A 16,893-nucleotide genomic window follows, 5' to 3' on the forward strand; every position below is an offset into this window, starting at 1 on the left:
AACTGAAAATTCTGAAAGAGACGGGAATACCAGACAACCTCATCTGCTTCCTGAGAAATCTGTATGCAGCTCAAGAAGCAACAGTTAGAACTGGACATGGAACAACAGACTGGTTCCAAATTGCTAAAGGAATACGCCGAGGCTGTATATTGCCAGCCTGCTTATTTAACTCATATCGAAAGTACATCATGAAAAATGCCAGGCTGGCTGAAGCACAAGCTGGAATCAAGATTGCCGGGAGAAATATCAATAACCTCAGATACACAGGTGATACCACCCTTGTGGCAGAAAGTGAAGAAGAACTAAAGAGCGTCTTGATGAAAGTGAAAGAGGAGAGTGAAAAAGCTGGCTTAAAACTCAACATTCAGAAGACTAAGATCATTGTATCCGGTCCCATTACTTCATGGGAAATAGATGGAGAAACAGTGGAAACAGTGAGACTTTATTTTTCTGGGCTCCAAAAACACTGCAGATGGTGACTGCAGACATGCAATTAAAAGACACTTGCTCCTTGGAAGAAAAACTATGACCAACCTAGACAGCATATTAAAAAGCAGAGACTTTGCCAACAACAATCTGTCCAATCAAAGCTATGGTTTTATCAGTCATCATGTGTGGATGTGAGTTCAGTTCAGTCGCTCAGTCATGTCCGAATCTTTGTGACCATGGAGTGCAGCACGGCAGGCCTCCCTGTCCATCAGCAACTTCCAGAGTTTACTCAAACTCATGTCCATTGAGTCGGTGATGCCATCTAACCATCTCATCCTCTGTCGTCCGTTCTTCTTTTTAGTCCAACTCTCACATCCTTACATGACTACTGGAAAAAAACATAGCCTTGACTAGATGGACCTTTCTTGGCAAAGTAATGTCTCTGCTTTTTAATATGCTGTCTACGCTGGTCATAACTTTCCTGCCAAGGAGTAAGCATCTTTTAATTTTTGGCTGCAATCACCATCTGCAATGATTTTGGAGATCAAAAAAATGGATGTGAGAACTGGATCATAAAGCAAGCTTAGCATGGAAGAATTGGTGCTTTTGGACTGTGGTGTTGGAGAAGACTCTTGAGAGTCCCTTGGACTGCAAGGAGTCCATCCTAAAGGAAATCAGTTCTGAATATTCATTGGAAGGACTGATCCTGAAGCTGAAACTCCAATACATTGGCCACCTGATGCGAAGAACTGACTCAGTGGAAAAAACATTCATGCTGGGAAAGATTGAAGGCAGGAGGGGAAGGGATGAAAGAGAATGAGATGGTTGGATGGCATCACTGACTCGATGGACATGAGCTTGAGTAAGCTCCAGGGGTGCTGATGGACAGGGAAGCCTGGTGTGCTGCGGTCTATGGGGCTGCAAAGAGTTGGACAGAACTGAGTGACTGAACTGAAGGAGAACTAATATCCAATAGGCCACATGGTATGGTCAAGTAATAAAAAATAAAGCTTTTTAAAAAGAGATTTTCTTTTCGAGGTGATGAGTATGCTTTAAAATTGACAGTGGTTGCATAACACTATGAATATAGTAAAACAGCTAATATTTTAAAACAAATACCAAACCTCTCTCTTGACTCTGTATGCCCTCCTAGAAATGATTCCAATCTCCCTTTCCATGCCACATAGCCTCTTCCTGAGAGGTTTTAACCTCTTAAAAAGCTGTTTATCCTCTTTATTTTCACTTCATTGTCATATTGTAAGTCAATTCTATTTGGCTGCAGGGATAAATACAAAACCCTTTAATATTTACTATGATAAGGCATAAAAGTAAGCTCAGGCATGCAAATTAGTAAATTCTGAGTGTCTACTAGGTACTAGGATATAAGATTGATAGAACAAGAGTTCTGTTCAAAAGGAGAGAAGAGGGACTTTCCTGGTGGTCCAGTGGCTAAGACTCCACATTCCCAATGCAGGGGCTCGGATTCTATCCCTGCTTAGGGAACTACATTCCACATGCAACAACTAATAGTTTGCATGCTGCAATTAAAAAAAAAAAAATATATATATATATATATATACCCTGCACACTACAATGAAGATTGAAGATCCTTATGTGCCTCAACTAAGGCCTGGTGCAGCAAAATACGTTGTTTCTTTTTTTTTTTTTCCCAAAAGAGACAGAGGAAGGGAAACAATACAAAATACACAGATGAGAAACCATTAAATTAAAAATTATAAAGTGATGAGTCAGAAAATATCCACTTAGCAATGGGTTATCTAAAGGAATGAACTGTGCTCAGCAAGTGATTATTTCTCAGTACTAAGGATCCAGCTTTAAAAAGATAAGAGGCAACATCACTGCAGGCAGAGGAAAAAGCAGGTGCCATGATGAGAGAAGGTTGAGAGGTATGAGGAACTTCATGGGGTCCAGGGAGGTGGAAGAGTGACTCAACAGAGGAACAGAGGGGTAAGCTGAGGTCCCGGAGGAAAGGAGAGACTGGCCAGGGGTAGACCTGTAGGGTTTTGAAAGGCAAGATGAGAAGTTTCAGCTTGCTTCTTCTCAACCCTGTAACACTCTGTGCACATCTGCCCTGTTACACATAATCCTCTGCGTACCTCCTTTGACTCCGTCTGTTTTAAGAAAAATCAAAGTTTCCTATTCATCTCTGTCTATCCAGTGCCTAGTCAGTGATTAGCCAGAAGCTCAGAGGTTGAGGTTTCCTGAATGAAGACTCCACATATGGACACCATAATAAGGCAAAAATGCCTAGTCCTGTAAAGAAATTCTGAATGAAATTTAAATAGAATAAAAAATGTTATTGAAAGGCAGCATGCAGATTAAGGGCAGGGGAATCTTCATTTGAATTCTTCTGGCCAACGTAAGGTTATTTCTACCAGAGGTGGTGATGTTTTGCAAGTTTGAAATCAGTTAAACAGAACATCTTCCAAACTTAATTACACTCATTCCCAGCATCTGAAACATAAAACTACCAGCAATGAACAGCGTTAGCAATCCAGTGACTGCTCGATAGTCATGAACTGGTTCTCTAACTCAAGCCTACTCACTGGAGCATCCCAAGACATCACCCACAACATCTACCTCAGCACCGCCACTGAAATGGAAAAGCTATAGATTATATTACTAGTAGCTGAAACAGAATTGAGCACTACCTTTTAAATAACACATGATAACACATGCTTTCCTTACGAATGACTGACAAACATTTAATTGCCTAATAATAGGTTTCATATAGCATGCTGGATTTTCTGTTTGCACTACACAGGGGATTCTGCTATAGCTCTAATTATAGCCTCATTATTCAGAAAGGCACACACTGATTGTAACACAGTTGAGACAAAAGTAGCCAAGTAACAGTTTCAGAGTGCAAAGCCACACAATTCTGCAAATCGATAAGGCACGTTTCTTCGGGAGGGAAGGAAAACACATGTTTTTCCCAGCGGGCTTACTGTGGCCTTGAGGCTTCCGCCTGGTCTGTCTGCAGTTTCTCGCCTCCTTCCACTTCCATTGTACAGTAAACAACTCGATTGGGAGCGACTGACCTCAGACCTTGCACTTCCATTATGACAATCTAAAGACAAGAAAAATGTTTCACAGATTTGTCAAATTGACAACAGTTAGCAATAGAGACAGCAGCATGAACTACAATGAGAGAGACCAATTGATATAATTATCTGACAATCTCAATGGTATTTTATCTTCTTTATAATCCATCTTTATTCATGGATGGTATAATACATAACGTTTTGAAAAAGTCTGGTATCTGAAGATGCATCTCCTACCAGCAATTAAGTTAAAGTCTCTAGATATGAGCCACAATGAAGTGAGATAAACACTCAGATCCTACAAAACAGTTTTGGCAGGTCTGCATGAGGTAAAGCAGAATGATGAAAATTCAGTGAATGTGTTACAAGAATACAGGTTGAATTCTATATAAGGTGACTGGTAGACATTGTCACCATTATACCAATTCACAGATAATCATACCAATTCACAGATAGTCAATACCTAGCATCAGAAAATGTCTATACTCATTTATATGACCATCAGCATTTACAAAAGAATTTCCTTTATGGCCAATGTATATCCTACGAAAATATAAAAAATATAACTTGACAAGAATATCTTACTATTAACCAGACAAGGAAAAATCTTTTCCCAATCCATTAATTTGATAAAGTCTACTGGAAAAGAGTAGAAAGAGTGATATTAGCTTATATATTTGTAACTCCTGGGAGAAGGAAAACATACTTTTCAAGTGTGCTTTTTATCTTTGTATAAAAGGCTGCCAATCTTAAAATATTGTAACCTAACATTCTCACTGGATATATACATAAAATATGAATACTACTGAATATTATTTACTACAGCCTTTAAAAAAATTTGCATCATGAATTTTTCTAAATTCTCAACATCCATAAAATATATCCAATGGTATTCATATATATATAAAATACATATGTATATTTTATTGATCTCCTGTTGTATATGTACAAACAAGATTAACAGCATTCATGCCTTGTAGCTACCAAAATATCCACTAAAAATGAATGTATCATCTATTGATTTTTAAATACATTACTAAATCATTATACCTTTTGTAGAGTTATGATATGAACCTTGAGGCAAAAAGTCTCAAAGCAACAAATCATCTTAATAGAACTTTTATTCCTTTTAGTTCTGGTACAAGATTTTTTTGTAAATACAAATGCCTACTCTTTCGTTTTTCCATAAAAAAACATATGGTAAACTGATCACCAAAAATACAAGTCAAATTCAGAAGCATTTTCTTCCCTCAGCCAGGGCTTTTATCATTTTGTCACACCAAAATGCATACCAACTTATGAATAAAAACACATTGAAAACAGACTATGAGAATTAATAGATAATAGTAACAGCGTTCACAGTTGCTCTAACACTCAAGGAAGCTGAGGTGAAGTACTAAACATGAAACAGAATTGAGTACAGTAGATAAACCTAGAAATCTTGATGGCACGAGTTCACATTATATCTGTCCTGCGTCTCTTTTCCGTTTATGTTTAATAGCCAGAGTGCAAGAGAGAACAAAGGAAGCATCTGCTTACCATTATTGCTGTTACCGCTACAAGCTATACTATAAACAGGACAACCTAAAACAGATGACTGTGAAACAGTCTTCTGCCCCTCAAAACAACACTCACATCTGTGTTGGGAACATTCTATCCTGCAGGACTGTCACTTTCAAAAGATGTAACTTCTACCGTGAATCCATGCATGCGTGCCTGCTTAGTTTCTCAGTTGTGTCCGACTCTTTGTGACCTCTTGTAGCCCGCCAGGCTCCTCTGTCCATGGGATTCTCCAGGCAAGAATGGAGAATGGGTTCCCATGCCCTCCTCCAGGGGATCTTCCCTACCCAGGGATAGAACCTGCATCTCCCGTGTCTCCTGCATTGCAGGCAGATTCTTTACCCGCTGAGACACTGGGGAAGCCCACACATATAAGTAAATAAAACAACAATATTCTGCAGATCTGACTTCCAAAAGGAATTCGAAAAGCACAGCTAGTTTCAATTATGAAGGATAAAAGCAGCTAAGAATTCCATGGACCATCATCTCCTCTAACTTTAGGTAACTGTTTCAACCAATTCCCAGCAAAACTTGATAATGAAACTGCAGAAAATAAAACTGATCTCTGTTCTGTCTTCTCTTCCTATTTCTCTAGATGAATGATGTAATATGGATAAAACAAAGTTATTCTAGAAGCATAAAGAAGGGAAGAATGTACAAAATATGAAATAGCATGTTTCTGAACGAGACATTGTCCATCCACAGAGTTACGTGGCAACTCAGGGATGCTCAGGTTGTAGTAAGAGGAAGCTGAGCAGTCTGGTGAACAGGGCACCATAAAAGTACCTCCAGATACGGAGGAGGTCATGAGGTCTGCTGCCCTATTACCAACAAAAACAGTGTGAAAATCAACTATATTCATGGCACTGACACCATTTCCCTTACAACATACAGACTCGTCACTTCCTGGAAGAGTATTTTCCTAAATTTCCTTGGCTATTTAATTTTGACATATAATTATATAGGTTAGTGTTTTGTGAGTTAGCTTGTCTTTTGCTTTATAATTCTCTCTGAAAGCTTCATGAATGAAGAGACCTAAAAGTAATCTTGTGAGGCCAATGGCTGATTTTTGATACCATTAAAGTCCCTAACTCAAAAAACAGTTATCACGTCAACTGAGTGGGCCAGGTACTCTTTCAGGCTCTTACCTCAGTAAACAAAAACGGAAGAAAAAAAGACTTCCTAAATGTTAACTTCCTAAAGTTTACATTCTAGTAAAGAAAACCAGAAAATGAATAATATAATAAGTACTGAATTTTATGTTAGGTGCTGTGGTGGGAGACGGGATGAGTGGGTAGAAATTTTACAGAGATGATAAAATTTAAGCAGTGTTTCAAGTCTGCACTTATTCTTTAGACTGAGACTTCTGTTTCTAGGAGAAAAAAATTCCTTCTCCGCTGAATAGACTCAACCTGATGGATGAAATGCGAAATCCTTAATATGGATTAACTGCTTGCCTTTCCAAGTTTTCTCAGGCTGAAATCTGGTATCTGATGAGGGAAGCGTGGATAATGGGTGAAAGGTAATTATTCAGTTTAGCTAGGCAAAGGTCAGAGGCCCTGGGCTGGAGGAGGTACCTAGTCCATTCCCTCCGGAGTTCCACAGACAAGCATGGTGTAATCTGCCCTTGAAAGTGATCTCGATTTGTTCTGAGACACAACTCCTATTTAAAATACTATAGGCACTAGGGACCATATCTGTACTATGCTATGACAGGAAAATATCTGTCTTGCATAGACATAGTAACAGAGCATGTCAAAATAATTATAAAAATATGGAAGCTTCTTAGACCATGGCTAAATGAAGTTTTAACTCATTATCCTCCTAACACCATTTTATTGTTAACTGAACAGTCTTGTTGAACACACTGGCAATAAAGCACAGACTCTAACAATTCATAGAAAAATGAACTCATGAGCATAATTTTGTTTTCAAAAGGGAGAGAGAATTCATAAAAGCTAATTATTTACAATGGTGTAAAGATTTTTAAACAACAGAGAAAAGAAAACGTGTTTTGAACTGTTTTCAGTTGTGTGTGCTTACAGAAATAATGGTATGCTTAAACGTTACAAAAATAATTTGCTTTTCAAATTATTTTTATCATTAATGAATTTAAATGCCAAACTCTTGGTAGGGAAAGTTAGACTGTCATTAAATAGCTGATTTTGTTTTGTACAAAACCTTAAGAAAAAAGGAGTTGGCATTTTTCATTTAAGTCCTTAGGAAACCTGACTCAGGAATGAATGGGAAATTTTATACCTGAGATACTACTTAGGTTCAAATTAAACATTCTTAAGTTATGAGGTTAAAGAGATTGAGAAGAAATCCAGGAGTAAAGCTACTTGGCAAAGTCATTAGCTAATCCCGGAACTGAGTTTGGAGTCAGAAGAAAATCTCCTATTTCTACTCTGACGTTGAATTTAACCTATTAACTTACAAAGGAAAGGTTAGGCTAGAAGTGAAAAAAGAGAGGCAGCTGTCTTCCCTTTAAACTTGAATTTCAAGTTGAATAAGAGGAGGAAGGAACAGAAGCAGACATTTGCTTTCTCTGCCACAAAGGTAACAAGCCAAGTATAAGAACTACAAACAAATCTGAAACTGTACCTCCTAAGACTACATACTTTGCTTTGTTAATTAGCAGACTCAAATAGCAATAGTGGGCCCCAACAGAGAGAGAATAGAACAATGCAAGAAGAGAGCTACAAGCTCTCTTCATTTTTGAGAGGCTATAAATTTAAGCTAGATATTTCGAGCATATGTGTGGATGTTGTGTAAAAACCTATATACAGAGATGAGCAGTGAGGAAATGCATCATGAAGAATATCCACAGGGAGAGGCAGCAGTAGTCAGTGATCAGTTATCTTTGGTTCCCAGTGCTTTGTATACAGGGATGAATTGTGCTGTCTTGGGGAACACAATTTTAAATGAACAACATGTATACTCGCTTTTTTAAGAAAGAATTTTACTGTACCTATAAGGAAACTGCATGTCCCAGAAAGGAGGAAGTCTTTACTTCTCATCACCTATAGTACTCAATATTATACATTCAGTTCAGTTCAGTTGCTCAGTCATGTCTAACTCTTTGTGACCCTATGGGCTGCAGCATGCCAGGCCTCCATGTCTATCACCAACTCCTGGAGTTTATTCAAACTCATGTCCATTAAGTCAGTGATGCCATCCAACCATCTCATCCTCTGTCGTCCCCTTCTCTTCCCACCTTCAATCTTTCCCAGCATCAGGGTCTTTTCAAATGAGTCAGCTCTTTGCATTAGGTGGCCAAAGTACTAGAGTTTCAGCTTCAACATCAGTCCTTCGAATGAATGTTCAGGACTGATTTCCTTTAGGATGGACTGGTTGGATCTCCTTGCTGTCCAAGGGACTCTCAAGAGTCTTCTCCAACACCACAGTTCAAAAGCATCAATTCTTTGGCACTGAGCTTTCTTTACAGTTCAACTCTCACATCCAGACATGACTACCGGAAAAACCATAGCCTTGACTAGATGGACCACTGTTGGCAATATGCTTTGTAATATGCTGTCTAGGTTGGTCATAACTTTTTTTCCAAGAAGTAAGCATCCTTTGTAATATTATATACTACAGCTTGTTTATGCGATTTGATTCTCATAGTCAAAGTAGATTAACAACAAGAATAATCAAAAGCTCGAAAGGAGTTTTCAAATTATAGAGAATTCAATTATATGTTTTAAATCCTATTTCTACTCAAGTGTGTTTCAGTACTTCTTTTACCAATAAACTTACACTGGCCTCGCTGGCACCAAGCAACTTGCCTCAAAGCTTATATTATTTTATTATTTAACTGGTTCCGAATAGGAAAAGGAGTACATCAAGGCTGTATATTGTCACCCTGCTTATTTAACTTATATGCAGAGTACATCATGAGAAACGCTGGGCTGGAGGAAGCACAAGCTGGAATCAAGATTGCCGGCAGAAATATCAATAAGCTCCGATATGCAGATGACACCACCCTTATGGCAGAAAGTGAAGAGGAACTAAAAAGCCTCTTGATGAAAGTGAAAGAGGAGAGTGAAAAAGTTGGCTTAAAGCTCAACATTCAGAAAACTAAGATCATGGCATCTGGTCTCATCACTTCATGGCAAATAGATGGGGAAAGAGTGGCTGACTTTATTTTTCTGGGCTCCAAAATCACTGCAGATAGTGATTGCAGCCATGAAATTGAAAGACGCTTACTCCTTGGAAGGAAAGTTATGACCAACCTAGATGGCATATTGAAAAGCAGAGACATTACTTTGCCAACAAAGGTCCATCTAGTCAAGGCTATGGTAGTTCCAGTGGTCATGTATGGATGTCAGAGTTGGACTGTGAAGAAAGCTGAGGGCCGAAGAATTGATGCTTTTGAACTGTGGTGTTGGAGAAGACTCTTGAGAGTCCCTTGGACTGCAAGGAGATCCAACCAGTCCACTCTAAAGGAGATCAGTCCTGGGTGTTCACTGGAAGGACTGATGCTGAAGCTGAAACTCCAATACTTTGGCCACCTGATGCAAAGAGCTGACTCATTTGAAAAGACCCTGATGCTGGGAAAGATTGAGGGCAGGAGAAGGGGACGACAGAGGATGAGATGGTTGGATGACATCACCGACTCGATGGACATGGGTCTGGGTGAACTCCTGGAGTTGGAGTTGGACAGAGAAGCCTAGTGTGCTGCAGTTCATGGGGTCGCAAAGAGTCGGACACAACTGAGCGATTGAACTGAACTGAACCCTTACACAACTGTTATGTTTAAAGGACAATTTGCATTAATTTGCATTCACAATCTGATTGTCTAGCCAATGAAGAATAATTTAACCTCTTTAAAATATATCCTGGTGCTTTAAATTTGAAATGTTATCACAAAGGTCAGCAGAAATTATCTTGCAGCCTCATTTACGCCGTCAGAAGTGAACATGGGATAAAGGCACTTACCTCCAAGGTGAATGACAGCACCACGTCGGACTTTGACAGCTGAATCTCATTCTCATCCCCTATGTCCAAAAAGGCAGAGTTTTGGGAACGTTTTAATTTTTGCAGTTTAAATTCTGGACCGCCTTTTGAAACTGGAAGACTCTCCAAATTGGCCATTAGCAAATTCACTGAAGACCGCAACTCTTCTATGTACACACTCTCCATTTCTTTTGCTATAAACTTGGGGAATCGTCTTTCCTTGAAAATAATTATTAAAATAACAATGTCACACCAATCGGATCTCAATTTCATCATAAAACACTACATTATATACATATACTTGACTGTCTCAGAAACTGTGACACTAAATATAATGCCTTTACCTGATCCTTTAGTCTCTAGGCTTTAAAAGCCTTGTGCTGTGTGCACAGTCACTCAGTCATGTCTGACTCTTTGTGACCCCCATGGACTGTAGCCCCCCAGGCTCCTCTGTCCATGGGGATTCTCCAGGCAAGAATATTGGAGTGGGTTGTCATGCCCTCCCCTTCAGAGGATCTTCCCATTCCAGGGAACAAACCCACAACTCTCGCATTGCAGGTAGATTCTTTACCGTCTGAGCTACCAGGGATGGGATGGGATGACAGCTGTACAAAATGGGCTGGGGAATGATGGCCTAAAGCAGCTGTCATTCAGATGACTGCCTAATGCTCCAGAAAATCAATGCCTTTACTACCGCTTTCTTTGGCATCATTTAAACCTCAGCCTAAGCCGTCCTCATCTCCAGGGTGAATGGAACACGTCCAGAGCATGTTCATCAACCTGCACCTCATCTGACTCTCTCACCCCAGTTTGCTCGTGAGGTGGCAAGGAGCATCTGGCACCACCCCATGAGTCAGTCCCAGAGCCTCAAACCACCTGTTTTCCTTTCCTCCCAACCAAACCTTGACATAGTTCTTTTAAAATAATTTACATATAATCAATATTAAAACTGCAAATGTATTATCATAGTTATTAAATATCTATATCCATTATTAATTTTCCCAAGGAAGCTTCCTAAGTGGCCTTTTAATATTCCTCTATAGTTTGAAGCAACTAGTAAGTTGCTTACTTACTCCCACATAATAAGTTTGCATCCTCAGAGAAAAACACACAGCTACTCAGTTATGAAATAACTTGGTTTCTTTTGGGGATGGGGGTAGGGAATAGCATTTGGATAGTTTTTCAATACATGCAAAAGAGGAAAGAAAATAAAGCATAAAAGCATTTTTACATTTGCGAACTAATTTTAAAAGCTATCATAAAAAGCAGCCAAAACCCAGATATTAGGCAAAAAGGTGAGAGAATAGGTCCTTTCAATACCATATGTGAGCAAAGACCATCCAAGGCTCATGCAGGGTAAATGTCGCTAGTTTAATTTACTGTTTGTAGCCTGCCAGGCTCCTCTGTCCATGGAATTCTCCAGGCCAGAATACTGGAGTGGGTAACTGTTCCCTTCTCCAGGGGATCTTCCCAACCCAGGGATGGAACCCAGGTCCCCGCATTGCAGGTGGATTCTTTGTCACCTGAGCCACCAAGGAAGCCCCCAGTGTACTGTTTACTACTGATATAAGATCCCAGAAGGCTGAAGCTGCGTGTTACTTTGTACAGTTCTGCCTGGTGATGATATAAGTAATGTGTGTTTGGTGAGTAAGACAATCCAATGATTATAGTTTTAAATCCTTGTTGGAAATTAATCACTTTTATTGGGTTTTACATGGATCTTAACTTTGCCTAAACACACCTACTTTTCAAATGCTCGTCAGACTAGGTTCTAATATCTAACTAGCTTGCTCATTAATTATACACTGAGTACAATCATTGTTTATTCATTTTATATTTGTATGACCATCAGAGTTTTGTCTTTTAGAAATATTTTAGGAAAGTAAAAGGCAGATACATCATGTGTTTGACAGTTTCGATGTACTGGTTATTTTCCCTAAATTTTCAAGGTGTTATTTCATGGAAAATGTAATATTAGCATATGAAAAAAACCTATTCTTATTTAGCTTTCATTAAAAATACTTCAAGGAAGAGACTAGCAGAAATCACGTCGACTGTATCAGCATTTTCAAACTTTACAGGAAATAGACTATACTAGATTTTCTTTTTCTCTCTGGGGGAATAAAAACAACAACTCTGTTTTAAAGCTTTGAGGTTTGTTGATAGTATTTCTTAAACTTTATTTAGCCTGCTTATGTTGCCTCTTTCTTGGAAACAAAACCAAATGTACATATTAAATTTGATCTTTTAAATTAGAACAGCATCAGAAATAGCACTATTCTGTAGCTTAACTGTGAGTTGTTCCTATAAACCATTTCAGTGTTCTAATTTGGTCTTCTGTACAGCTTAGCTCATTATCAGCCCTAACACATTATGTACATAAAAAAGAATCTGCTCCATAAAATTCCCATTATTCAAATCTAGTCACTCTTGAAGGGCTCTTCACTTTCCAGTAGATGAAGCATGGATCAGAGTGGTAGGATGAAGATGGTGACAACTGTCAGACTGGAAATACTCTGACGAGAGGCACAAATGGATTTCCTGACAAACGTGGCATGAGCGAAAAAAAAAGGGTCAAAGATGATTCCAAGTTTTTACGCCTGATATCCTAGAAAGAAAGAACTGCCAAGAACTGGCCCACCACAATCACTTGCCTGGAAATTGTCAACACCCTCCTTCACTCCCACATTCCCGACTCCATCTTCTCTGCTTTATTTTCTAAATAGCAATGATCACCTTCCATAATTTTTTTACATAGCATGTTTGCTGCTTATTGCAAGTCTCTCCCAAATAAAATGTAAGCTCTCTGAGGACATGGCAGGGATACTTTTGTCTGATGTTATCCCAAGACAACTACATCTGTCTGGACATATCCCAGATGCCTAAAATAGCACCTGATTATTTTAATAAGGTGTTCAATATTTAGCCACTGAATTTATGAACAGAGAAATTCAGGCTCCAAAAGGTTAGATAAGTTGCTCATGTTATATATCCAGGAAACAGCAAACATGGATTTGGTCCAGAGGTCTTTCTGGCCCAGTCCATCACATTTTTTCTATCACTACTTCCTAATTATGTCTTGGCTAAATGGTGTAATTTCAGCCAAAGTCAATGTATATATATGGCTGATTCATGTTGCTGTACAGCAAAAATACAATGATGTAAAGCAATTATATTCCAATAAAAATGATAAGAAAAAAAGAACCAAGAAAAAATATTTATATCCCTTGAAACAGATTTCTGCCCTGTGGATTCAATGTCATTGTACTGTGTTGTGAAGTGTAACAGTTGCTGCTGTTCTATTGCTAACTCTTTGTGACCCCACGGACTGCAGCACACCAGGCTTCCCTGTCCTTCACTATCTCCTGGAGTTTGCTCAAACTCATGTCCATTGAGTCAGTGATGCCATCCAACCAACTCATGTTCTGTCACCCCCTTTTCCTCCCGCCCTCAACTTTTCTGACATCAGGGTCTTTTCCAATGAGTTGGCTCTTTGTATAAGGTGGCCAAAGTATTGGAACTTCAGCTTCAGCATCAGTCCTTCCAATGACTATTCAGGGTTGACATTTTATGATTGACTGGCTTGATATCCTTGCTACAGTTTTCCCAGGACTGTGCAGGAAGAACAGATTCAAACCTCCACTCAGATCTTTAAAACACTAGTTCTCATTGTTCCATGTGGATTTCCTATAATAATAGGTACCAAGTGTGATAGGTGTTCCTAATAGTTGATTGCCAACTCTAAACTATGAATAAACCAAGTTTCTGGAATTATGAGGCTGAAGAGGCATCAGGGCCTAGAAAAACAAACCCAAGCTCTGGAGTCCAAAGAACAATGTCTGAGGTCTTTTATTAAGTAATCTTGCCTAAATCTCAATCTTCTTGTCTATAAAATAAATTCATTATATCATCTGCCCTTGTGGGTTCAAAGGATTATGGTAGAGATTTAAGACAACAAGGTCAGTAAATTACAACTAGCTTTATATTTTAGGAAGGTGGCTTCAATTTTGTGAAACAAAGTAGAAAGTAATTAAACATCTATTTACCAAAAGACATTATCTTTTGAGGGTTTTCTTTTTTTAATTCCAATCCCACTGGTTTCAATTCCTTCCTTCTTCATGCTTTTTCTACTTTATCAACATTTCTGATGGAATCAGTAGGGTCCCCTCAAAGAGAAGCTGCTGGTGTGCGTCACTGACCTCGCTCCTCTGACTCCGCTCCGAGGTTGTACAAACACATTTTTCTCCACAGACATGAACTTGAGAACACACCCCAGGCTCTCCCTCCTACTCTGGAACCCTCTGGAAATTCATCTAAATTATCACATATCCAGCCAGACCCTTGGAGAAGAACTTGGGACAGTGTGAACAGCTCAGGTACAATCTAAATACAAGGAGACAACTCAGAAATGCAGATCACAGGTCCAGAGTCCTGCCCACAGTGCATGTCTCTCTGGATTCTCTCTTAGCCTCAGTTCTCCAAGAAAAGCAATGTCCTCCTAGACAGCTTCCAACACAGGCTAGGATCTGAGGGAAAGCATTTTTCCCCGAGGTTTTCCCAATGGCTCAGTGATTAAGAATCTGCCTGAAATGCAGGAGATTCAAGTTCAGTCTCTGGGTCTGCAAGAGCCCCTGGAGAAGGAAATGGCAATCCACTCCAGTATTCTTGCCTGGAGAATCCCACAGACAGAGGGACCTGGTAGGCTACAGTCCCTGGGGTCGCAGAAAGAGCTGAACATTACTGTGACTAAGCAACAATTTTTCTTCCTAAAGCTACTTGATTTCTAGCCAGTAAATTCCACATTTGAATCTCTGGAATCATGTTGTGACTCTCCAGGTACGCAGAGGATAGTAACAAGGTGTGTTGTCCTTTCAACCTCTGCCCTCTGAATTTAACTCTTTAGCCCCTAATTCATATCATCATCCCATGTCTTCATCTGGAGAATCCTTCTCATGCATCTCTTGGCTTGGCTCTCAAAATATATTATCTCTGTTATCCAACTTCTCTTTTCTCTGTTTTTCTATTTCTCTCCAATTTCTCAATGACTTCTCTACTTTTTAGTTGAATAGACATTTAGATAAATATAACATTAGCTGTCTTAAAACTTACATATTAATAAATATATTTTTCTTTGAAAAACACAAAACTTCAATTGTCAAATGCAGTGTGGGACAGATCTGGTAAAGTTCACTGTCTTGATTTGGGAGGTGGTTATATAGGGTGTACACACATTTATCAAGATGTAAACTAAAGGTCTATGTACTTTGCTATATACACGTTGTGCCTTAATTTTTAAAATGAAAAAATCCCCAATAGAGATGACTCTTCAGAGAGACAGAATCAGGGGGAAAAGGGGAGAAAGGAGAGTAAGTCTCCTTTATTATGTTTGAATAAAACATATTCAAAGTTTTCATTTAGCAGAAGAGAAAAGGAAAAAAAAAATCTTATTCTCAGACCCAAAGCATTATAATCTCAAGTCTCTTTTAAGGGACTAGAATTTTACTTTTACCACTGAAGTAAATTAATGCATCAATTTATTAGAAAATGATTTAGACAAAGAGTCCTCAGTATTAAAAACAAACACAGCTTTTGTTTGAAATCTGTTTCTGTTCACAGAAACACAGTGTATAAATAAAAGTAAATAAAATATTGTATTTGATGTATCCTGAGATTCTGCACTACAAACCTCAAATTATATTTTTCACCCATTCAAATATTAGTTGACACCACTGTGGGCCAAACACTGTGCTGGATACTTTGGGATATATCACATGATTTTTCAGGAAGACGGTCTTCTGATTATATTATGCTTAGCGCAATATTAAACTTCTAAGCCTGGCAGTTTGAGAAATTTGGGAATTGCTTTAAGAATAATCTATAAAAATTACCATTGAATTTAAATATCTCATATAAAGATGGATATATAAAATAAATAATATTCTCCATTTAGATAATACGCATTCAGGAATCTGAGCTTAAGAGGTATGCATGGATAAAATTACACTGGCTTTATCTATACAAAACTTTCAGCTTACAGAAATCTAAGTACAGAAAGAAATGTGGTACAGTATATCAAAATCAACAGTTTACCTTTGCCATTTTCTCAGCCAACTGCAAACGGCCATCAAGTTCCCTTCTGATCTGGGCTGCTTGTTCATCTGCATTATCCAACTTAAAAATAAAACAGAAAACCACATGTACATGATTACTTAATGGCAGTGACCTACAGATTAAAGCAACACTAAAACGACTCTAAAAAAACTTTATAAGTCTTCTCAGCTACCTATTGAGAACACAGAAAAAATCGTTTAATTAGATTGACAGTATAATTAAATTTCTTAGACACTTTTGACTATGATTTGCTCACACCAAAAAAAGGTAATAAATCTCTAAGGTTAATAGCTCAGCTTACCAAAAACTCTAATTATAATAATCCTTTGCCAAATGTATCCCCAACATATCTAAGGCAAGAAATCCTGATTTCCTTCAGGATGCATGAAGTTGTCATTAAGTTTATTCAGTTCAGTTCATTCTTCCGCCTCCATTAAGAAAAGATTCAGTTCATTCTTCCGCCTCCATTAATGTCAGTCCTAAATAGTTCCAAACAGATAAATCTCTTGTTCTTTCAAATTCCCAGAATGCATTTCCAGAGAGTGAGATACTAAGGTTTCATTATTTTCCTTGTTCTTTCAAAAAATATTTCCTTCGTTTGTATAATAAGTTTCTCTTAGTGCTAAACTATCAAAGTACTATTTGACTGACTGCTATCACTTTCTACCGTTTAAATCTTCATATGCTCCTCATTCTAGTACCAACAGGCTCATACTGCCAAGAAATCCTTTTACAGGCTGGCACCACATTAGAATCCCATTCTCTCATT

The 16,893-nt window shown here is 38.4% G+C and overlaps 1 protein-coding gene across 6 annotated transcripts in view; it reads right to left on the reverse strand.

The window, feature by feature from the left end:
- The window catches only part of CADPS2 (calcium dependent secretion activator 2), a 567,905-nt gene that overhangs the window by 321,883 nt on the left and 229,129 nt on the right, over window positions 1-16,893 (reverse strand). For all 6 annotated transcript variants that reach the window (XM_069588282.1, XM_069588281.1, XM_069588283.1 and 3 more), the window contains exons 4-6: window positions 16,104-16,184; window positions 9,996-10,232; window positions 3,399-3,520 (exon numbers count right to left, since the gene is read on the reverse strand). In XM_069588282.1, coding sequence (XP_069444383.1) covers window positions 3,399-3,520; window positions 9,996-10,232; window positions 16,104-16,184 — 440 coding nt within the window. The remainder of the gene's footprint in view (window positions 1-3,398; window positions 3,521-9,995; window positions 10,233-16,103; window positions 16,185-16,893) is intronic.

The sequence above is a fragment of the Ovis canadensis genome, chromosome 4 (assembly GCF_042477335.2).
Source record: "Ovis canadensis isolate MfBH-ARS-UI-01 breed Bighorn chromosome 4, ARS-UI_OviCan_v2, whole genome shotgun sequence".
Classification (NCBI taxonomy): Eukaryota; Metazoa; Chordata; class Mammalia; order Artiodactyla; family Bovidae; genus Ovis; species Ovis canadensis.